General features: G+C 29.4%; 2 protein-coding genes across 4 annotated transcripts; both read left to right on the forward strand.

The window, feature by feature from the left end:
* Window positions 1-3846: 3846 nt before the first annotated feature.
* LOC130818943 (histidine-containing phosphotransfer protein 1-like) lies at window positions 3847-19050 on the forward strand. 3 transcript variants are annotated; one of them, XM_057685224.1, is made up of 6 exons: window positions 3847-4116; window positions 4215-4345; window positions 4467-4535; window positions 15018-15089; window positions 15988-16084; window positions 18298-19050. In XM_057685224.1, the coding sequence occupies exons 1-6, from the start codon at window positions 4048-4050 to the stop codon at window positions 18358-18360; spliced, it is 501 nt and encodes a 166-aa protein (XP_057541207.1). In that variant the 5' UTR covers window positions 3847-4047; the 3' UTR covers window positions 18361-19050. The 3 variants fall into 3 exon arrangements, with proteins under 3 accessions (XP_057541207.1, XP_057541209.1, XP_057541208.1); XM_057685226.1 differs by having other exon boundaries at window positions 16024-16084; XM_057685225.1 differs by having other exon boundaries at window positions 16012-16084; window positions 18298-19043.
* A 1759-nt stretch (window positions 19051-20809) lies between these two features.
* On the forward strand, window positions 20810-23293 carry LOC130818945 (uncharacterized). Its single transcript, XM_057685227.1, has one exon. It carries the CDS (start codon window positions 21110-21112, stop codon window positions 23051-23053), a length of 1944 nt encoding a protein of 647 aa, XP_057541210.1. The 5' UTR covers window positions 20810-21109; the 3' UTR covers window positions 23054-23293.
* Window positions 23294-24246: the final 953 nt, after the last annotated feature.

Genomic DNA, 24246 nt, shown 5'->3' on the forward strand with positions numbered 1-24246 from the left:
TTCCGGTCCCTATGCAACCTTGGGAAGCAGTTTCAATGGATTTTCTTGTTGCTTTGCCTAAAACACAAAGAAAGATGCTATAACGGTGGTTGTGGACAGGTTCTCTAAAATGGCCCATTTCATAACTTGTACGAAAACGGAAGATGCTAATCATCTTGCTGAGCCCTATTTCAGAGAAGTTTTAAAGCAAGATACTTTCTTGGTATAGAGATTACTCGGAATTCTCATGGAACTCTTTTGAATCAGAGAAAATATGTGCTTTATATTCTAGAGACAAGAGAATTATATATATATATATATATATATATATATATATATATATATATATATATATATATATATATATATATATATATATGTATATATATATATATATATGTATATATATATATATATATGTATATATATATATATATGTATATATATATATATATATATGTATATATATATATATATGTATATATATATATATATGTATATATATATATATATATATGTATATATATATATATGTATATATATATATATATGTATATATATATATATATATGTATATATATATATATATATATGTATATATATATATATATATGTATATATATATATATATATATGTATATATATATATATATATATATATATATATATATATATATATATATATATATATATATACATATATATATATATATATATATATATATATATATATATATATATATATATATATATATATATATATATATATATATATATTTGTATGATTATTATAAATTATAAATGGTATTAGATTAATTTTATTTTTTGTTTTATTCATGTATGATTATTTTATGTTACAATTTGGGTTTTAATATGTGTTATGTTTGTTTATTATAACAAGTAATTTATTTATATTTGATTGTGTTTAAAAATTTAATATAGGTTTACGCAATGACGGATGATGGTAGTTATTATTTGTACATTAGAAATTGGATGTACGAAAGAGAATTTGATGACGGGTCATTTAATATAGAATTTAGTAGGGGATTGGAAGAATTTATAAAATTTACAGTTTCAAAAAGTCGTTCATCTAAAATTAGATGTCCTTGTGCGAAATGCAAAAATGTTGTCTTTAAAAAACCAAATGATGTAAGGGATCATTTGTTAAGGAAAAGATTTGTGGAAGATTATTACGATTGGAGGTATCATTACGATATTGCCGCCGGTGAAGGTAGCAGCGGCAATAACGTGTTTGTTTGGGATAGGTAAATGTTTCTTCTCCGACGCATAACCTTGAAGAAAAAATTACGTTCGTAGGGTTCATGTTGCTATTATGAGTAGATTTCCGGACACGTACCAAAACTTCTTTCCGTAAAATGACTACGGTTACGTGGAGGAACAATCGCCTGATAATGTGATACCCGAAGAGCCGAATCCGAAGATGAAAATTTTTTTTGAAATGTTAAATGATGCAAACAATCCACTATATGATGGATGCAAAAATTACTCTCAGATGTCGATTATAGGGAGAATGACGAATCTAAAGACAGAACATAATTGCTCAGAGAGGATGTATGACGAATCTACAAAGCGTGGTATGCTCGATGCTCTCTTCGTTACCAAGAACTAATGAACAAACTTAAAACCAAAGAGAGTGAGCTCTCGTCCCAACGAGAGAGAGAACAGGCTGAGAAGGAGAGTCAGGGCTTAGAGATAGAGGAACAGAAACCCTTTTGCCCTGATTTCACCCCACTGAAGTTCTGGAACGCCTTGAAGAGTTACTCTAATACGCAAAAGTTTAAGGCCAAAAGCTCTCGCGGAAAGAGTAACAGGCGCAAAGGGGACTATAGTGCACCACCTTTGCCTACCTATAGTGGTAGCCCGTATTCTGCTGCGCGATTGCGCGAAAATATGGTAAGTTGATATTTCATTAATAGTTACTTAAAGTTTTTACATTTATAATTGTTTAATAACTAATATTTCTAATGTTTTAAGGTCGAGGAATCTGGCAGCGCGAAGCCTACTCCTTATAAGTTGTTGTTACGAACCAAAGGAGTACGCCACTCGGACGGTCAGCGTGTCCTAATCACCGAGTATGAAAAAAAAAAATTGAAGTAAGTTCAAATTTATTTTCTTGTTTTGTTGTTTATATTTGATTCGTATCTAATCTATTTTTCATTTGTCTTTTAGGAGCACTACCGCAAATTAGAAGCGGAAGCAATAAGAATGGGCGAAGAACCTGATCACTCTAAAATTTATGTAGAGGCGATTATGGTAGTAAATAAAAATAAAAAATCGCCTTCTTTTCCAGGGTATTATGGTTTGGGGTCTGCCAATGAATACTACTATCCTAATCTATTTGAGAACCGTTTCACCCCTCGAGAGAAGCACGCTACTCAAGATAAAATGAGAGCGGATCTCCCCGAGATTCAGCGTCATATATGCGTGAATTCCGCATATTCATGCAAGCTCAACTCGACGAGAACAACCCTACTCGAGAAGATATAAGATAAATGCGGGGGCGCATACAAGCTCTCGAAGAAACTCACAACCAATTACGGAATGCATTATATGGGGAAAGCAGTAATGCAGGTCGTGGTTCAAGAGTAGGTATTCGTCAAGGTTGGGGTGGTGATATGGGTAGTAGCCCAGGTGGATCGGGTGGTTCTCGGGGATCGCATAATAGCCGAGGTGGTGGTAGTCGCTCTAGTCGTGGTGGTTATTTTTAATCTTTGTATTTTAACATTTTTTTTGTAAATATGAATATATTTATTTATGAAAATTTTTATTATAATTTAAACATTTTTTATTGTATAATAATAATAATGTAAATAATTTTTATTGTATTATAAATATTGATGTAAATAATTTTGTTATATATTAATGTAAATATAATATTTATTCCTTATTTTTGCATATTTATTTTTACGTATTTTTTATAAAAAAATTGAAAATATTTGTTATTGTTATTTAATAATAATGGTAATACATACTATTATTATTTAATAATAATAACAAATATTCAATTTTTTTTTATAGCCTCTGAATAAGCTATGCAACATAATAGGCGACAAGTTTATTATTTTGTCGCATTGCTCAGCGACATATTCGGCGACAAAAAAGATTTATGCGACAAAGATTTAGACGACAAAGCTTTTTGTCGCTTATTTTGTCACCTAATGCCTTTTGGAATAAAATAAGCGACAAAAATACTTTATCGTATATTGCTTTCCTTTTTGTCCTCTGTATATAATTGTTTAATTAATTTTTATCATTATTTTTTTTGTTATTATTATTATTATTATTGTTATTATTAATATTATTATTATTATTATTATTATTATTATTATTATTATTATTATTATTATTAAGTGATTATCATTATTAACATAATTAAAACATCATGTATTTTTTTTTATTGTCTTTTATTATTATTGTTTGTTCACTTGACTAGGTATGGTCATGAATTCAAGTCCTGACTGGACCTGCCCCTATTTTTAGGGTCTAGGTCTAATTCAAACTTAGAATCTATCTCTAGACCTATTTAAGACCAAACATACTAGATCCATATGAGATCCGTCAAACCTACTCCAAACCTGACCTATTATATAACCAAATTCATTTTAAAATTTGTTCTAAATCTATTGTTATATTTATGTGACTCAATTTTAGACTTATATAGAATTTATAGACCCATTTTAGAACTAATAAAACTTTAATTAGTATAAATAATTAAATTAAGACATTTAAGACCCTAAACCCATCATTTTCGACAGGTCTGGATCTGAGTCTAAAATTTTCAGACACTAAAAATCTAAAATCTAGGTATGAGTCCATCAAAAACTAATGGGTCTGGGTTCCATTCCAATTGGACCCAACCCATGACGATCCCCACTCTTGACTTTGTTATACACAGCACAAATCAACAATTCACTAGTATAAAATGGTGGTATACATATTCAAGTAGCAACAAACTTATTTACTAGACTTGTATCATTGAAAACACCCATTTTCTTCTTTCTTATTCCTCCTGACTCTTTGTGTTAAATACACAAACAAACCCTGAAAATGAGTATTATTGATGCTTCACAGTTAGAAAATGAGTTAGTTAATTATACTAAAACTTTGTTTGATCAGGTATTAGTAATTAATTAATCATCTTTTTATTCTATAATTAATTGTTGTTAATTCTTATTAAGGGTTGATTAATTAATGATAATTGTTGGTATGAACAGGGGATTCTAAATGATCAATTTACTCAACTTCAATCATTACAAGATGAAAGCAACCCAAATTTTGTTGTTGAAGTTGTCAACCTTTTCTTTCAAGACTCTCAAAGACTCCTCCATGTTTTAGCTCAATCTTTGTAATTATTTACTTCTTCCTATTTTTTTCTTTTTCACTATTTGTTTTATTTGTTTCATTTTTTTTTCATGCAAAAATATAATTATATTATTTTATAATTTATAATGATAATGGTTATGTAGAGAACAAGCAAATGTTGATTTCAAGAAGCTTCATACTCTTGTTCACCAATTGAAGGGGAGTAGTTCTAGGTAATTCTTCATTCTCATTTTTACGATTTAATGTTAAAAAAGATAGTCCGTTAACTGAACTAGTAGTATGATTGCGATAAAAAATAGAAAATAAATACTAAATTATACTTCTTTTGGATTTTAATAGTTGCTACAGTTTCTGTAGCGATTACTGTTCATTAACAGATCTTATTTGGTATATATTTCTCCATGTATAATGTAAAATATAGTCAAGTAGAACTTATTTGATTCGTTTTAATGCATATTTTCAATAATATTAACTTTTTAGAATTTTTTATCATACGAAATTAAAGATAGATAAAAATATTGCATTGAATAACGTGAAAAGCAAAAGTGTAGCAACTATTAAAAACCAGAGGAAGAATAATAATAACACAGATAAATAACAATTAATGAGAGGGTTTTGTATACTTGTAAAACCAAGCGTTTGATCGGTCTATACTAGTATTTTGAATATATCTGGTAAATAATATGCTAGAAACAATGATTCATATTTTATTGAAGGTTAATGGAAACATATTATTTTAGTGAGCAATATTTAGAAATAAAAAAAATTATAATGGGAAAAATATTACCATAAAAAAGCCAAATTACTTGATAGGAAAAAAACAAAAATAATGAACCCACCATAAATACTAGGTGACAATTTGGAGAGAATCTAAGACAATAAATATCATTATCTTGTTAAGTGAAGTAGCTTTAAAAAAGTTTTGTTTGATTCACTTGAAGGAATATTTACCTTTTTTATAAAAGTATATGAGTTCATTTGTGAAACTTTTTTGTAACTAAATAAAATATTAATTATTTTGTGATAATTAATCTTAAAAGTTGTCATCATTTAAAACACACATACACTGCATTCTTCATGCCACATTAGAGGCATTTGATTAATACTACCTACTGTTCAGCTTACATGTCTCATTTCCTTTTATGGTCAAGTCATTTTAATTGTCCTATTTTTATTTTTGGTATGGGCTTTTGACTTTTATGTCCTTAGTAACTTTATCCTATTTTCAATTATACCCTCCATTACCCATACTAATTTTCCTCCTTTACATTAAAAAAACCCATAATACCACTCTTTTTCCTACCCTTAGGGTTCTACTTTTGTCTCTCCTTAAAATCCGTGAAAAGTCAAATGGGACTTCTAAGGTGAATAGGAGGGAGTAATTCTTTAAAATGGAGTATTAAGATAATGAAAGTGATTAGAATTAGATTAATGCTATTTATAGAACTATTAATTTATTATTCACGTATACTTAGCCTCTGTTTGGTATCGTATTTTAAACTCTTGTAAACGAAATGAATTTAATGATTCTCTTATATCCTGTTTGGTTTGAGAAATTGATAACTCAATCCATTTCCTAAAAGTAATCGTTACTATCTAATTGTTATTGATGGAATTTTAGCAAATAGTGTACGATCAAGAAATTATGAAAATAATTCAATTGTATAAATAAAATTAAAGGTGAGAGAAAATAGAAGAAAATGTGTTGAAAAGAATGAAATAAAGTGACGATGACTACAAAGAATAGATACTTTCTCTATGTCTCTTATTTTGCACAATTTTTTATTTTAATTTCTTCTATTGATTCAGTATTCTTTCCTTTTTTGGCAATGTTCCTACTCTTTGTATTAATCTCATACACAAGTTTATATTCTCTCTATTTTAATCACTCATTTATATTCTCTACTTGTTATTTTGTCATATTCTCCAATTTGATTTCTCTTTTCTCTAAATTTCACCCATTTACAAGGACGGACTATAAAAATAAATGTTGACAAACTCCTAAAGACCAACATAATTGTTTTGAAGACGAGATTGAAAATATCATTCTAACATATAAAAAAATGAAATATAAAATAAAACTTGTAGATTAATTGTTTTAACTTTTGATTAATCATGAATAATTCTAATTTTAAACCGCACTTTTTAGCGAGATAGATTTGATATATCCAAGATCAACCTATAACACAACTATACAAGGCTACAAGATCAATGCTCCAAAATGCCTAAAACATCAAAACATCAACTTTACTTACTAGAGATGAACATCCATGCCCTCATTATTATTACTAATACAAACACTCTTAACCTACAACCTCTTACCCATTAAGGCATTACTATTTACATTAAAAACATGACTCCTATTTTGGGATTTGAAATAAAAAAAGATCAATTTGCAAAGATTTTAACCAACTCACAAAGGAAAAACTAAGTAAAGAAATTTGGTGCCAAATATATTTCTTTGGTGCCATTAGATACAAGTGAAACAACAACGACATTTTGATGCATAAAATATTGATTTGATTACTGATATTAAATAGTAAGAATAAAATTGAAAATTTAATGTTATTTATTTTTAAAAATTATTTGATAAGATTTATATTCATGTGGCTAATATAATAAAAATGTATATAGAATTTTCGCAAGTTGTTTTAATATAGTGTAGTTTCCTATAACTATAAATCATTGGCCCATAAATATGGACAACTAATTCATAATTGGAAGATAATAAAGAGTATTTGGTGTACCCATAAGAATTAGAACACGTTACTCGTCCTTATGTTGACTGGCAAGACTATCAGCAATTGCATCTGTCAGTCCAACCTTGCTTCTGAATGTGGTTGAGGATTTATTATAATTCGCAATTCTTTTTATTTTATTGCTATTCTTTATATATTAAATTTTTAAAATTATTTTTGATTACTTTTTAAATCTTTAATCTTTTAACATCTCTTTAAAATTTTTTTCCGAACACTCATTGAACTAAAACAAGCTAAAACTAAAAATCGCTAATTTCAAAAAAAATGCTTGTGTTGAAATTGAATACATGTTCCATCGTTTGGCTATAACTTTTAAAAAGAAAATCATATAATTGCAATGTTTAAGGCATTAGAACCTAGACTTCAAAATGTTTCCAATCACGATCGAAAAATGACGATCGTTTAAAGTTTATTTGTGCTTAAATTTAATACATTTTCAATATTTTGGACATAACTTTTTATAGAAAAATCGTAATAATGCAAGGTTTGCATCATTAGAAACTAGACTTCAAAAACTTTCCAACGATATATTATATGTCCAAAATTCCGACAACCGAGTGAGAAATGGTGACCATTTAAAGTTTGCAGGGATTATTAACATCTACTCAGCGCGAACGGACCGCGGTATGGTGGTGTAAGACGCGCGACCGGAAAGTGGTATGGTCGCGTAAAACGCGCGACTCCACCGCAGTCCGGTCGCGCGCAACTAGATGTTAGAAATCACTGCAAATTTTAAACGGTCGTCATTTTTCGTTCGATTGTCAGAATTGATCATATAATATGTCGTTGAAAAGCTCTTGAAGTCTAGTTTCTAATGCCGCAAATCTTGCATTAATAAGATTTTTCTATAAATAGTTATGCCCAAAAGATTGAACATATATCAAATTTCAGTACAAATAAATTTTAAACAAGCATCATTTTTCGCTCGGTTATCAGAATTGGGCATATAATATATCATTGGAAAGATCTTGAAGTCTAGGTTCTAATATTGCAAACAATGCTATAGTGTGATTTTCCTATCAAAATTTTTGGCCAAAATAGTGATCATGTATCAAATTTCAACACAAAACGTGTGATTAGGTTTATTTTTCGATTTTAAAAAAGTGTTTTCTTTAATAAAATTAATATTTTTTATTTTAATTTAATTATTATTAATAAATTTAGTTTAGTAATAATAATGGCTGATTTTATAATTAAAAATAGATTTAAAGGCATTTTAGTAATTTCAATAAAAAGTGGTGGCGACACAATGAAAAAGATGGTGAACTTTAAAGATTGGAATTATAAACTTTGATGTATTTCTCTATCCAGCCAAAAATTTCTAATCAATAAACGTGATTTGCAAATCACCATAAAAAGAAAAAAAGAATAATGTTAAATTAAACAAAATCAAAAAAGAAAAATTAAAAAAACAAATTCTCAACCTATTATATCTTACCACATATGGGTGATTTATTAACATCATAAATATCCGTTGTTTACTAAAACCTTCTCCTATTCAACTATATTTTTCTTCGTTTTGAAATAGTTGCAACTAATTGTGACCTGTTATTTAAAAAAAATATCATTATCAATTGCAAGTATAATACTCCCTCTGTTCTTTTTTGTTTTTCCCATTTACTTTTTGCACAGTTTTCAAAGCAACTTTCGAGCCTCAATATATTTAAATACGCATTATAAAAATATATGATAAAAAAGTATACATTAAGACGAATCTAACGAGATCTCACATGGATATATTTTCTCATTTATATATATCTTAAAAATCTAAATTAAATTTCTCTCTTCAAAATAAAATATTTTAAATGAGAAGAATATTACTAAATAAAGAGAATAGAAAAAGTATCAGTCTGCATGATGTGATCCTCTCAAGATGGTGACACAAGATAATTGCACATGTTAAGCTCCTATCTATGGTGAAGTCGAATTGAAAAGGCGATTGTTTTGGATTTAGACTAAACATCAATTAAATCAATACTTCTTTTGGAGAAAACCAAGTTAGAAGACTATTCTTTGAAATTATGAAAATTAATAACCTAATTTGCAATATATATATATATATATACAGTGGCGGACCCAGGAATTTCAATTTGGGGGGGCAAAATCCGAACGTCACGTCGTTCGAATAATTTGATCGTCGTCCGAATAATTTTTTTTTTAAAGAAAAATAGAAAAATACAAGAAAAATAGAAAATTACAATTTACAATATCAAATCCGATGTTAAAAGTTTTACAATCCAAAATATTAAAAAAAAAAAATACAAGCGTTCAAATAAAAATTACAAATTCATCCTTCGAGTTTTCATATTTTTAAAGCGATCAATAATCTTTTCATCAGAAACTTGTAGAAACACTTCCTTCTCAATGTAAGTAACCAAACAATCATTCACTAGTTGATCACCCATGCTATTTCTCAACTTATTTTTGACAAACGTCATTGCGGAAAACACTCTTTCTACACTTGCCGTAGCAACAGGAAGAATCAACATCAACTTGATTAGCAAATGTATAAGAGGAAAAGTCTCATGTCTCCTTGTTTTAACAAGCATCATGGAAAGAGAATTGATATCTTGCAAATCATGAAATCTTTCATCATTTTGCATAGAATCCAAGAAGACATCAAGTTGAAGATCAAGAGCCGTTAAATCAAAACATGAAAACTCTTCGGGATATAAAGAAGCAAGTTTAAGTATCCTCTCTTTATCAAAAGATGAAAAGTTACCTCTAGGACTCAGGGAAGCCATGCATGTAAGTAACTCCATGTTCTTCTCATTAAAACGGTTATCAATCTCTTGAAGATGCAAATCAATTACTTCCAAAAAAATGTCAACGCGAAAATGATGTAGATTTGTTGCTTGTTTAGCAAAACGTCTTGATCTTCCTTGAGGTACATATTGAGCATCCATAGATGGAACATCAATCTCGTGTTTAGTACAAAATAAAATGACTTTGTCTAAGAGACTATCCCATCCTTGATCCCTCATCTTTTGCAACACATTCGTTGTACTTTTAACAAGGCTAATGGCATTCACAATATCTTGTTCCTTTCTTTGTAAAGCAACACATAAATAATTAGTGTAGCCAAAAATAGTCAACATGAAATGAGCCATAAAAATAAAATCAAAGGACTCCAAAGATCCTAAAACAACTTGAGCTTTGAGCTTATCATCCGGAGAGCCATTTTTTCCAATCTCCTCAAGCACTTTAACAATTGAAGGAAACAAGTTGATGATACTTATTAGACACTTGTAATGAGATCCCCAACGTGTATCTCCCGGCCTACTCAAACCACGTTCTTGATTCAAACCCGATCCACTTTCAATTTCCCCCACTTCCAAAGCTTGAGCCACTACTTGAGCTTGGTTTTTTCGAATAAGGTCTCTTCTCTTACAAGAAGCTCCCACCACATTTAACAAGTTTGCAAGTACGTCAAAAAGCCAAGTACAATTAACATTCTTTTTAGCAACCGCAACTAGAGTTAGTTGAAGTTGATGAGCAAAACAATGAATGTAATAGGCTCTTGGAGTATCATTCATAATCAAAGTCTTGAGGCCATTGATTTCACCCCTCATGTTACTTGCCCCATCATACCCTTGACCTCTTATCATGGAAGGACTCAATGAATGTTCCATAAGCAAGGACATAATGGCATTTTTAAGAGACAAAGCGGTAGTATCACCCACATGTAGAATGCCTAAAAAGCGTTCCACTACCGATCCATTTTCTCTATTAACAAACCGCAAAACAAGAGCTAGTTGTTCTTTTTGAGACACATCACTTGATTCATCGGCCAAAATAGAAAAGTAACCATCACCAACCTCTTCTATTATGCGCTTAGTAGTCTCTTTTGCACAACAAGTGATAATGTCTTTTTGAATTTTGGGAGATGTTAATTGACAATTTTTGGGTGCATTTTGGAAAGTATATTTTCCTATTTCCTCAACCTTCCCCCCCAACCACTTCAAAAGCTCAAGAAAGTTACCTCTACTATATGACTCCTCACTTTCATCATGTCCCCGGAATGCCAAACCTTGGCCCAAAAGAAATCTCAAACAAGTTAAGGATGCATTCAAACGAATATGATATTCGTTCATTTGAACCTCACTCGCATTATCAAATACAAATTCAATTGATGTCTTCTTTGCATCTCTTAGATTCACATATTTCTCATAAGCAATATTATGAGCACTTTTAATTCCTCCAACATGCTTCTCAAGCCTATCAGGTTTACTCCACGCTCTAAACCCTCCGACAACAAATGCATCACCCCCCTTGTTAATTTCAACATCCCTCTTGAACAAATAACAAACAAAACAAAATGCGGCATCCATTTCAACACTATATTCAAGCCAATCCCATTTTTTGAACCAATTCAAACTAAAACGGCGTAACCTACCGGAGATATTACTTTGAGGGAAATCATGTGTTTTTGGTTGGCAAGGTTTTTTGAGAATATATGCTCTCCTAACCGGATTTCTTTCATTAGGGGGATAATCCATTATGTTTTTCCTCAATCCCGGGTCATGAGGAAGAAGTTCAACATCATACACCCATTCATCATCCAATGGTTCATCACAACTACTTGAACCACCTACTTCCATATTAACATCTTCACTTGGAGGGGAACTTAAAGGAGGACTTAGAGGGGAACTTAAAGGAGAACTTAGAGGGGAACTTAAAGGAGAAGATTCATTGCCTTCGTTAGATGTTTGTTGGGATTTCATTCTTTTAAACAATAATTCACGAAGATCGGGTTGTCTTCCCTTTGCTTTTGACTTTTTCGAACAAGATGAACTTGAATTACTTGACATTTCCTAATTAAATTAGAAATATGACTCAATTATTCAATCTAATTATTCAAACTATCAAGTAACAACTTGCAACCAATGAACCAAAGTACCAAACAAATTATTCAATTAAACAAACAATTTAACTAAATATTTAATTGTTAACAAACAAACAAACAATTTAACTATCAATAATCAAGAATCAAAGAATCAAGAATCAAGAATCAAAGATCAACAATTACAATTACAAATTAACAATTAAATAAGTAATGGAAGCATGGAACTCACAAGTGACGAAGTATACTGTCGTGTGTCGTGTCTGTCGAGTATCGAAGTATGGAATTGAAGAGAAGAGGAAGAGGAAGCGAGTAGGCGTAGCGAAGAAGAGGAAGAACAGTCAGATGTATGGAATTGAGCGACGAATGTCGAATGTCTGTGAGCGACGAAGAGGAACTGAGGAAGTATGGAATTGAGTGTCTGTCGAATGTCGAAGGCTACACTGGAACTTGGCCGGCCGTTTGTGGGCTGTGGGCTGTGGCGGACTGGCGGTGGAGATTTGGAGAAGGAAGGTTTTGTCTGTCGAATGTCGAACACAGGTATGTACCAGCGTTTAGGGTTTGCTTTGTTTTTTAAATGGATTCCCGTTCCCGGTTCCCAGCAGGCAGCAGCAGCATTTTATTTTTTTATTTTTTTTTAAAGGTGATTAGCGACGGGAATTTTGGTCGCCAGGTGGTCGCTAAGTGGTCGCAAAAAATATATTTTTTTTTTTTAAAAAAATCTCATTTATTTTTTTCAGATTGGGGGGTCCACTGCCCCCCTTGCACCTAGCTGGGTCCGCCACTGTATATATATATATATATATATATATATATATATATATATATATATATATATATATGATAAAATGAAATTACAAGTGCTATTCTTCTTTTCTTGTAGATGAAAAGGTAATTTATGCTTTTTTTTATAACATTATATTTTTTTCATGACTTTTTTGTCAAAATTATAGATTTTAATGCAACACTATTAACATCAAATATGATGGAAAACCTTAATTATGGCGTCTACTAACATAGCTTCACAATCTACACATTTCAAATATTCTTTATAAACTACTTCATAATATAGTTGTTCTTAAATTCTACTAAAAAAATTATACCAAAATAATTTTTTTAATTAAAAACCTAAAAGTTTGTTAATTTTGATGCATTAAAATATCTTAAATTATATTCTTTTTCTAACATATCAAACAATGTCAAATAGAGTAATACCATACAAACATCAACAATTGTCAAGTATACTATTTCTGTTTTTTAAGTGTAAAAATAAAATCATATATCGATTTAGCGAATAAATTATAATTAAAATTCAATTTACACAGTCAAACATGAAACAATAACCAACAAATGGGCTAAAAAGATCATAAATAGCATCAACAACATCAAACCTTATACAACACAAGCATAATAGTAAAAAAATAACAAACCTTATACAAGACAACTATTTTCTTATTAACTATTTTGTTTGTTCAAACTTTAAACCATTATTTGACAAATAGAAACCTATATATAATTATTTTTTTTAATATCTTTGCACAAATCATACATAATTTTAGACATTCTTGACTCCTTTGTAGGGCCATTATTATATCCTGAAAAAGTCATTAAAAATAGTTTACATATTCAAAAAATATCAAAAAATCGTTTAGGGTATAGATATTTAATAGATCTACAAACCAAATTATAAAAAAAATAATAAAAAAAAATTAAAAAAAAATAAAACTAAACTCACAATACTTCTAGAATCTCAGAACTATCCATATATTAAACCTATATAGTCCAATGAAAGTATGGAACCCATATTTGGAAGCGAATCAAGCCTTTGGGGAAGATGTTTAATTTGAGGTGTGAAGATAAGACCAAACGTCAGTTTGGTTTTAAAAGACTAAAAATGGTTTGTTTTGGGAAAATATTTAATTCTTTAAGGAACAAAGGAAGTAATTTATTAATTTGATGTAATGTTTCTGGGGACCATAAATATTAAAAGAATATTAGTGAAAAAATACGTGGACCACAAATCTATTTGAAATCTTATTCGTTAAAATACTACATGTTTTAGTATATGAGTATAATAATAATAATAATAATAATAATAATAATAATAATAATTCATGTAAAAAAATATTCTCTCAAGGTTTTAATATTTAAAATTTAATTTTACTAGGATAACCTGTTATTGGGAGGTCATATTAGATTCGTTCTTTCTCTATCAAAATCTCAAATTGAACTCATTAATTAATATTGTGTTTGTTTTCTAATTTTCTTCTCATTTGGAATATTTCACCTTAAGAAGAGAGAAATTTAATTAATATTTTTGACACATATTTAAAAAATAAAATATATCCATGTGAGATCTCATTAGATTCGTCTTAATGTATACTTTTTTATTATTTATTTTTTATAATTTTTTATTATGTGTATTTAGAGATATTGAAATTTAAAATTTGCTTTGAAAACTATGCAAAAAATAACGAGAAGAACAAAAAAAAACAGAGGGAGTATATAGTTTTATTACTTCTTCGTTCTTTTTTTGTTTTTCTCGTTTATTTTTTGCACAGTTTTCAAAGTAAATTTTCAGCCTCGATATCTCTAAATACGCATCATAAAAAATTATAAAAAATATATAATAAAAAAGTATACATTAAGACGAATCTAACGAGATCTCACATGGATATATTTTATCATTTAAATATTTCTTAAAAATCTTAGTTAAATTTTAGTTAAATCTTAGTTAATATTCTAAATTTTATCATTGACTTCCTCCTATGGCTATAAAATATCATATACCTTCAATTATTAACATAAATCTTTTGTGTATGTTATACTCTTTTGTATTCTAATTAAATGTCACAATTTTTCTTTTCATGTAATTCCTTCCATTTTTCTTAAAGTTGGTGCTTGATTATACTCTAATATTGATATAAAATATTTCACTTTAATTAAATAGTTGATGAGATTTAAATTCAAAATCTCTTATCAGTAAACTTCTGATATTATATCAATATTTATATAATCTAAATCATCTTTTTATTTTGTTTTATATCTCAATTAATTGATTTGGGATCAACAAAATAAATTAAATGATGCAGCATAGGGGCACAAGGAGTGCTAAATGCATGTATTGCATTTCGAAGGTGTTGTGATGACAAGAATGTTGAAGGGTATGTCTTATATTAATGGGATATTTTATATGATAACAATATATTTTTATGAAATATTAGTGGTAGCAAATTTTAAAAAGTTTTAGTGAATAGCATTGCATTGTTGTACTTAAAGTTACAGTAATATTAATGGGCTAAAAATGTTTAATTGGTCGTTAAGTATTAGAATTAATCTAGAAAATTCTTAAGATAACTAGAAAAAATATGTATACAAAATATCTATGTAAAATATCTAAGCTAGAAACATCTAGGATATATATCTAGAATATTGTATAAAAAAATCTAGTTAAAAATATCTTAGGAAAAATCTCGATTAATAATTTTTCTAAAATAGACTACCTAACTAGAAGAATATGCTAGCTAATGTCACCAACATAACCTACTATGAATAGGAGTATATACTTGCATGTAACAACTTAAGCATTACAATAAATCCATTGCATCATTATTGACTGCATAATACAAATTCATCAATTACAATTCCACTAAAAACCCACCACATACCTACTCCTCAAATTTCTAACATTAAGTTGTAACATATCTTAGGAATGTTCTATACGATAACAATATACTTTTATGAAACGTCATTGGTATCAATTTTAACTACAAAATCTATTGTTTCTTTAAGGAAAAAAAAACAACGAAAAATAAAATATTTCATAACTTAACGGTCAATTAAACATTTTTTGCCCATTTATATTACTGTAGCTTCAAGTATAACGTTGCAATGTTATTCTATGAAACTTTTTTGAAATTTGCTGCCACTGACGTTTCTTTAAAGTCCTTATCCTTCAACCCTTCTTTTATATATATATATATATATATATATATATATATATATATATATATATATATATATATATATATATATATATATATATATATTGTGTAAAACCAGATATTTTTTTTTTATTGTTTATAGGTGCTTAATTAGTCTGCAGCAAGTAAGGAATGAGTACATCCTAGTGAAGAGCAAACTAGAAACTTTGCTTCAGGTGAACAATATAATTATTTACTTGATAAAACTGGATGTAATTAATTTTGTATATGCTAAATAAAATAAAATTTTACTATATTTTATTAAATTTGTTGTGAAAGGGAAAAAATTAAGATGAATAAACATATGCATTGGATGCATAGTTTAGAAAAACACTTAAAAAATTTAGGGAAATTCCGTGTGGTAATCCTGAGGTTTTATATTTTCCACGTGGTAACCAAAAGTTTTAAAAAATCTACACAGTAACCCTGAGATTTACCAAAGTGTTCCACAGTAAACTTTTTGCACATAAAACATTAGCAAACGTTAATTTCGAAGCTTTAAGGCTACTGTACGTCTATTTATACGACTCACTATTTCAAATGCCATCAGTTTTAACCTTTTCCCCCAAAATATAAACCCTAACTCTACCATCTTTCATCCAAATCATATCTTTCCCCCAAATCCAAATATAGTAGAGTTAGGGTTTATGTTTTGGGAAAAAAAATTGAAATTGTTGGCATTTGAAATGGTTAGTCTCATAAATAGGCGTACAACACCCTTAAAACTTCGAAATTAAAGTTTGTTAACGTTTTATGTGCAAAAAGGTCGCGATGGAACAATTTGGTAAACCTCAAGGTTACCACAAGGTTACCACGTGAATTTTTCAAAAGTTTTAGTTACTATGTGAAAAACCTAAAACCTTGGGGCACCAGGCGAAATTTTCCAAAAATTTATCTTAAAAGTTAAAATACAATGCTCACTCTCAACTTTCTATAATTTTCTATCTCAATCCTATTTTATATTTTTTTATATGGAGATAAGGCTAGCAGAAAATCTCTACAACCTAAAAGGGTCTGCCTTGATCATTTTGAGCCTTGGGTGAGATCTTAATTTGTAGCCCTCTTAAATGGTTTTTTTTTTTTTTTTTTCAAGTGAATTGTTCATCTTTTCTCTTTGTTTTGCAACTCCAAATTACTCAAACCTGAATCAGCACAAAGAATCACCGTCACTAGCCTCAAAAATTGAGCTAACATTTAAAATTACATGGTTTCATGGATTCCTTTGCAAAAGAAATTCCACTATCTCCTCCATTTTAAGGCCATTTTAACGTATAAAAACTACCACATAATATACCCAATTCAATAAAAGTTAACACAATAACAATATTTAGCTTAAAGATAATTACCTAAAAAATATAACTTTTATTTCATTCGAAAAACCAAATTTTATCACAAGAAAATAATAACTTTCTTACCAAATTCTGTCACACACATTTACCATTAATCTTTCATGTGTGTGTTCTATCTCATAGGGCTACTTTCATACTGTAATTATACTTATAATCTATGGGCCCTAACCGGTGGTCGTTCTCGTCCATCCTTAAGGTCGGCCCTGCAGCTTAGAGACAAGGGGTGGAAAAATTAATTCTTTGTACACGTGGTGAGAATTGAACGCGCATTAAAAGAGGGAAAGAAAAAACACTTAACTATATATAAGATTAACCTATAATTATCTTCTTAGGGCACGCTCGTATTGGGAGTAAATATTTATAAAGGAAATAAAAGTCAAACTAAGAAAATAATGTTATTGGAGTAGAAAATTAAATGAACATTGTTGTCATCAAAGTTGATAAATAGTTATTTACCATAGTGGGATGGAGGGGAAATATTTTTCTTCTTCTCCTCCAAAATAAGGTTGATCTTATTTAAAAAAAAAAATTACCTTTGAATAATATAACCTTTTGTTAATTTCCCTACAATAATTTAAACTATTGATTAACCATGAATAATACCAACTTAAAAGAGTGTTTTCCTAGAATATTCCTAACATGTTAAAAATCAAACTATATGTGATTAAAAGACGACAAAAAATTGGTAAATTAGTTGATAAACTAAAGTTGGTATTATTCAAAGAAAATGGCCCCTTAAGTTGGTATTATTCATGGTTAATCAATAATTGGTATTATTATAGGAAAACTAACAAAAAGTTGTATTATTCATGATAATTTTTCCTATTTTTAATTTTCCTCCATCTTTCTCATATCATTATATTTTTTATCCTTTATCTTTCCTTTTAAATTTATATTTACTTACCTTTATTGTATAGTTTAACTTTTATTTTCCTATAAAATTTACTCTCACAATCACGTTTTTAGTGTAATTTTTTTTTTGTTTTCTTATAATTTATTTTACTAGTAAATAATTTTTCAATTCATGTGTTATGTTGTAGTTGGAACAACAGGTTGTAGCAGCTGGTGGGACAATTCCTAAAGTAGTGGAAGATATGAAATGAAACTACATCTCTCAAGAGTCAAGACATAAATTACATACATCAACATGGATATGAACCATTAAGGTGTCCATAGAGGTTATGGATTGGATTTCAAATAATTGGATCATTTTAAAATATAAAATGTATAAATTAGTATATTGATACAATTCATATTTATAATTAGTTAAGGTGTTCATTCGGATTATCGGGTCAATTTTAGGTTAAGTGTTTTGGGTCAGTTTGAAATCATATCTCGTGTCCATATTGGTTTTACATAATTATAAATCTATTTTTGAGTGGGGTCGAATCGGGTTCAATTATAAGATCGGGTGAACATCGAATCTTCGATTCTGTTTTGAACACCTCTATAATCGGGTCTGTTTTAAGTCGATTTGAGTCATTTTAGATTAATTCAATTTTAAGGGGGTGAAACAACTTAATAAACAATGGTTGTGTATATAATTGGAGTGTTGGATGTTACTCTATATTAAACAAGTTTGTTGTCTTTTGCCCTCTATATGAAGGGTAGACCTAAACAAACAGTACTAAATATTATAATCTTCAAAGACTTTTATTTTTTTCATGCTTTAAAGTTTTAATTGTAGTTAGGAGAACAATTGGTCTTGTAAGAGATTATATGTATATATTTGAATTCACATGATTTTATTTAGGTTTTCTTATTTGTCATGCCCACACAACAAATACCATAAGAAAAACCTTGGTAAAATACCTGAAAAGTTTAACTGAAAAGATTTTTACCATTACTTTTGATAATTGCACACCAAATGATATTGATGTAGATATTTTGCTCGAGAAACTTCAACCTTCTAAGCCTATACTAGGTGGCTTTTTTTTGCATAATCAATGTTGTACACATATTTTGAATTTGGTTGTTCAAGTTTTCAAGATGGTTTGAAAACAATTAGTGGTGCAATTCAAAAAGTCCGAAGTACTAGTTGCCTTTTGCACTTTATAGCCAAATAGATATGAAAAGTTTGAAGATGCTTGTAATTATTGTAGAATTACTATAACTAAAAAACGACAACTAGATTATAAGACTAGATGGAATTCATGTTTTGATATGTTGTAAGTTGTTCTTTTATATAAAGATAAAGATGCATTTACTAGGTTAAAATCTAAGGTTGTCAAAGGAGGAAAAGAAAAGTTTATGTTACCTAGTAAAGAAGAGTAGAAAATAGCAAGTGATATTTGCGATAAATTGGCATTGTTTCGTACGACAACTAAGGCTTTCTTAGGTAAAACGTATCCTATTGCGAATCTTTACTTTCAAAAACTTTGTGAAATAAGCTTAACTTAGAAGATGGTTGTATTGTGGAAATACACTAATCGAGTTTATGGCTTAAGCTATGATTTTAATACTTGATAAAAATATGTTTTTTTTCATATAGATCAATGAGAAATTATAATCATTTTTTAAAATCTTTATCATAACTTACTTCCTCTGGTTTCTTAATAGTTGCTATACTTTTGTTTTTCACGTTATCCAATGCACAATTCTAATCTTTAATATCTTTAATTTCATATGATAAAAAATTCTAATTAGTTAATATTATGAAAATATGCATTAAGAAGAATCAAATAAGATCTTACTTTACTATGTTTTACATTATAGATGGAGAAATATCCAAATAAGATCAGTTGATGAACAATAGTTGCTACAGAAACTGTAGCAACTATTAAAAATCGGAGGAAGTATAGATATTATGATTTAAATTAATACCAATTACTAAAATTATAAAATTAATAAATTCAATAAGTAATTTTACATTCTCCATATATCATACTCCTTATGTTTTATTTCAAATGTCTTATTTACTTTTTGCATATTTGTCAATGAATAAATTCAATACTAAATAGCGATAATTTTGTATAATTAAAAATTATAAAAACTAAATATCAATAAAACTTATGTTGAGACGAATCAAACAATATCTCATTTAACTATGTTTCAATACATAAATTAAGAACAAAAGAATGGAGGGAATATCTACTAAATTTCACATTCCACTAAATTTCACCCGAAATAATTTGGGTACATTTTCATAGGGACCAAGAGAGTAATAAATTTGATGAAATAACTTACTCCCTTCCTCTCATTTAATTTGTAGCATTTTTTATTTTGCTCCGTCCCACTTAATTTGCATTATTTTTATTTTTGGACAATGACTCACCACTTTTTTTTAATCTCATCAATGCATTTTAACTCTCTTTCAATTTCATTCACAAAATTCATTCTCTCTCTTTATTTATTATAATTATCTACTTTTTTTTATTAAGAAACAACAATTTCCTCTTTAATGGAAATTATTGAGGACAGTAGGAGTAACTCGTAAACGAAGAGTCATCACGTGAAAAACACGTGGCAAGAAATAAAAGGCTCTTTGTTTCCGTTTCTCACTCGTCAATCGTCCACCCACCATTCCATTCATCCCTTGAAAAATGTAAACATTTGAATTTGAAATGCAAATCCAGGCCACCACCACTTCCCCATTAAACCTTTTTGTATTTTCTGAATTTTAAATTTTTATAATAAATTATAAATAAAACCTTTCATTTCATAATAAACCCTAATTTAAAACCCCGGAAGCCGAAACCCTTACCCGTTTACTGCATCTCCAAATATCTCAATCTTCATTTCTTAACAGTTCAAAAAACCCTACAATTTCCCAAAACCTCACATTTCCATTCACTTTATTCCCCATCTGAATCAAGGGATTCTCACCATTATTTCGTAGTACCCACTAAAAATATGGCTAAAAAGAAACAAACCCAACAAAAACAACCCGACCCACAAGTTCATACCCAACCGAAAATGGAGGACAATACTCAAACTCCATTACCCCCTCCAACGGAAGAAGACCCATCTAAAGAAAAGCTTTCTAGTCTGAAATCATTGAACTCAATGCTACTCAAAGAAACGGCTGAAAAACGCCAAGAAATAATTGCGCTGCTGGAGACTAAGAAATCATTGGAGTCTGAGTTGACTCGTTCTGAGTCTGAGGTTGAAGCGTTGAAGGCTGAGCTGACTCAGATGAAGGAAGGAGATGTGGAGAGTGATGTGACGAAGGAGGTAGTTTCAGTTTTCATGGAGTCGTTGAAGAGGGAGGAGAGGGAAGAACTGGAGAAAAGGTTGGAAGAAGTGGAGAGAGAAAAGGAGGAAGTTGAGAAGGAAAGAGATGAGATTGAGAAGGCTAAGTTTGAAGCTGATTATGAAATTGGGTTGATGAAGAAAATGGAAATGGAGTTAAGGAATGAGATTAGGAAGGAAAAGGAACGATTCAATGGGGTGATTATTGAGAAAAATGAGTTGAATATCAATCTGGGTCTTAAAATTGATGAGATGAACAGATTGAAGGAGAAAATTGATGAATATGAATTGAAAGAGAAGGATTCTAATGAGAAGCAGATTAAGTTGAAGGTGATGTATGATGTGAAGATAAAGGATTTGGAGGAGAAAGAAAAGGAGGTTGAATTGATTAAGAATGAGTTGAATTTGTTAAGGGAAGATTCTGAGGAGTTGAGGAAGATTGTTGAGAGCTTGAAAGGCGAAAAGGAGGCGATTTTGAAGGAGAATGGAGCATTGTTTAAGGAAAGGAATGAATTGAATGAGAGGATTAATGGGTTAGTGAAGGAAGTTGAAGATTTGAGATATGATGTTAATCAATCTAGGGTTAAGTATCTTGATTTGGAAGAGATTAATGTAAGGAAATGTGATGAATTTGATGGGTTGATGAAGGAATTTAATGGGTTGATTGATGAGAATAAGGAGAAGGAGAAAGAGATTGATGGGTTAATTGTTGAGAAATCCATTGTTGAGAAGAAATTGAATGTGTTAGAAGAGGAATTAAAGAGGGAAAAGCAAGTTCAAGGTGAAATCATCGAGGAAAAGGTGATGTTAGAGGAGCTAAAAAAGAGGAATGAGAATGAAATCATGGAGTTACAAAAGAGATTGAATGAGATTCAAGGGAATTTGTCAATGTTACAAGAATCAAACATTGAAACCCTTGATAAGTACAAGAAATTAGCCTTAGAAGTTGATGATCACAAGATTGAATTAGGTAAAGTAAGTGTTGAAAGAGATGAATTCAAGGCTTGTTTGGATGAGGAGAAGAAGAATGGGGTGAAATTACAAGGTAAAGTAATCGAAATCTCGAAAAGAATGGAGGAAACCGCGAAAGTTTTGGAAGATTTAAGAAGTACAAGTGATGTAATTGTGGAAGAAAAGAAGGAGATTGAGAAGAAGTACAAGAAAATGGTGCTAGACAAGGAGGGAATTGAGAAGGAATGTGATGTTTTGAAGGGGAAAATGGGGGAGTTAGAGAGGTCACTAAAGGCAAAAAGTGAGGTATTTGAGTTAGCAATGAGTATGATAAGGAAGACCATTGATCACCTATCAATGGAGGAAGGGGTAAAGATGAATAAGAATGGTGATGTGGGACCCATGATGGTAGGATTAGAAGAAGGGATGAATAAGAATGGTGATGTGGGACCCATGATGGTAGAAATGGAAGCAATGAGAAATGTGTTGAAGAAAAGGGACGAGAAGGTAGGAGAAATGAAGGAGAAAATGGTGGGTTTAGAGAAAGGATTAATGGAAGCAAAGAAGAGGAAGAGTTTTTGGACATTGGTGTCATCTGCAACAACAATTTTGGCTGCTGTTATGTGTTCTTTTGCTTATGCTAGAGTTCATTGATGGGTGATGGGATGTTTAATCTTTTTGGCTTAACAACAACAAAAAAAAGTATGAGAAATTAGTTGACAATTGAAAACAAGGATGTTTTCTGATTTTAAGATGGTTTAGTTTTGGTTTTGGAGGGTCTTTTCTTAAGTATAGTATGGTTTATGAATCACTAATGACTAATGATCATGTCTTTTTGGTAAAAGTTCAAATGCAATAGTTATGCAATAATAATACTCTTTCCCTTTTGTATCATGTCACTTTTTAGTTTTTGTAAGTAATTTTCATGGCATCTCTCAAATAATTTTAACTCATATTATAATTTTAGCTCTAGTTTTTGATTTATGTCTAATAATTTTATGGAAATTCCACATGGTAGTATCCAATTTTCATGAAATGTCAGTTGTAGCACTTTTTTAAGAAAATATCACATGGTAGTATCCAATTTATGCACTATTTAATTATCGTAGCATTTTTCGTTAAGTTTTTATTAAATTTCGTTTAATTTATTATTTTGTAAGTTTTTCCCCATAGTAGCATCTAATTTTTAAACTTTATAATGCCAACAACTTTATTAGTACTTGACATGCACCTTTTGAACTTTATAATGCCAATAATTTGAATGAAAATAAAATTATTATAATATTTATGGACGTTGATGAATTAAACGGTGAATTAAACGTTAAAATAGTGAAATAAACTTTTAAGAACAAAAACTGGATGCTACAATGTGGAAAAAACTTACAAAATGATGAATTAAACAGAATTTAACAAGAACTTAACGGAAAATGCTACGGCAATTAGATAGTACATAAACTGGATGCTACCACGTGGAATTTTCTTAAAAAAGTGTTACCATTGGTATTTCATGAAAACTTGATACTACCATGTGGAATTTCACATAATTTTAACATTGTTGTTTTAAATTCAACATTTGTTATCTTATGATATGATTGTTTTCAAAGCTGCCTACATTTTAAAATTCCTTTATGTTCTACTGTCAAAGAATAAATGGCACTCAAAGTAAATCTGATGATTTAACATTTATGTAATCTTGTAATCCAATTTAATTCGACCTTATTTTTAATATGCATTTATAATTATGTAATGATTAATATAGTCATAAAATTCGATTTTAAATAGATTTAAACACTTGACTTAAAATCGACCTTGTGACTCAAATAGATACTTCTACAAAGAACATGAGT

Source organism: Amaranthus tricolor, chromosome 7, assembly GCF_026212465.1.
Source record: "Amaranthus tricolor cultivar Red isolate AtriRed21 chromosome 7, ASM2621246v1, whole genome shotgun sequence".
Lineage (NCBI taxonomy): Eukaryota > Viridiplantae > Streptophyta > Magnoliopsida > Caryophyllales > Amaranthaceae > Amaranthus > Amaranthus tricolor.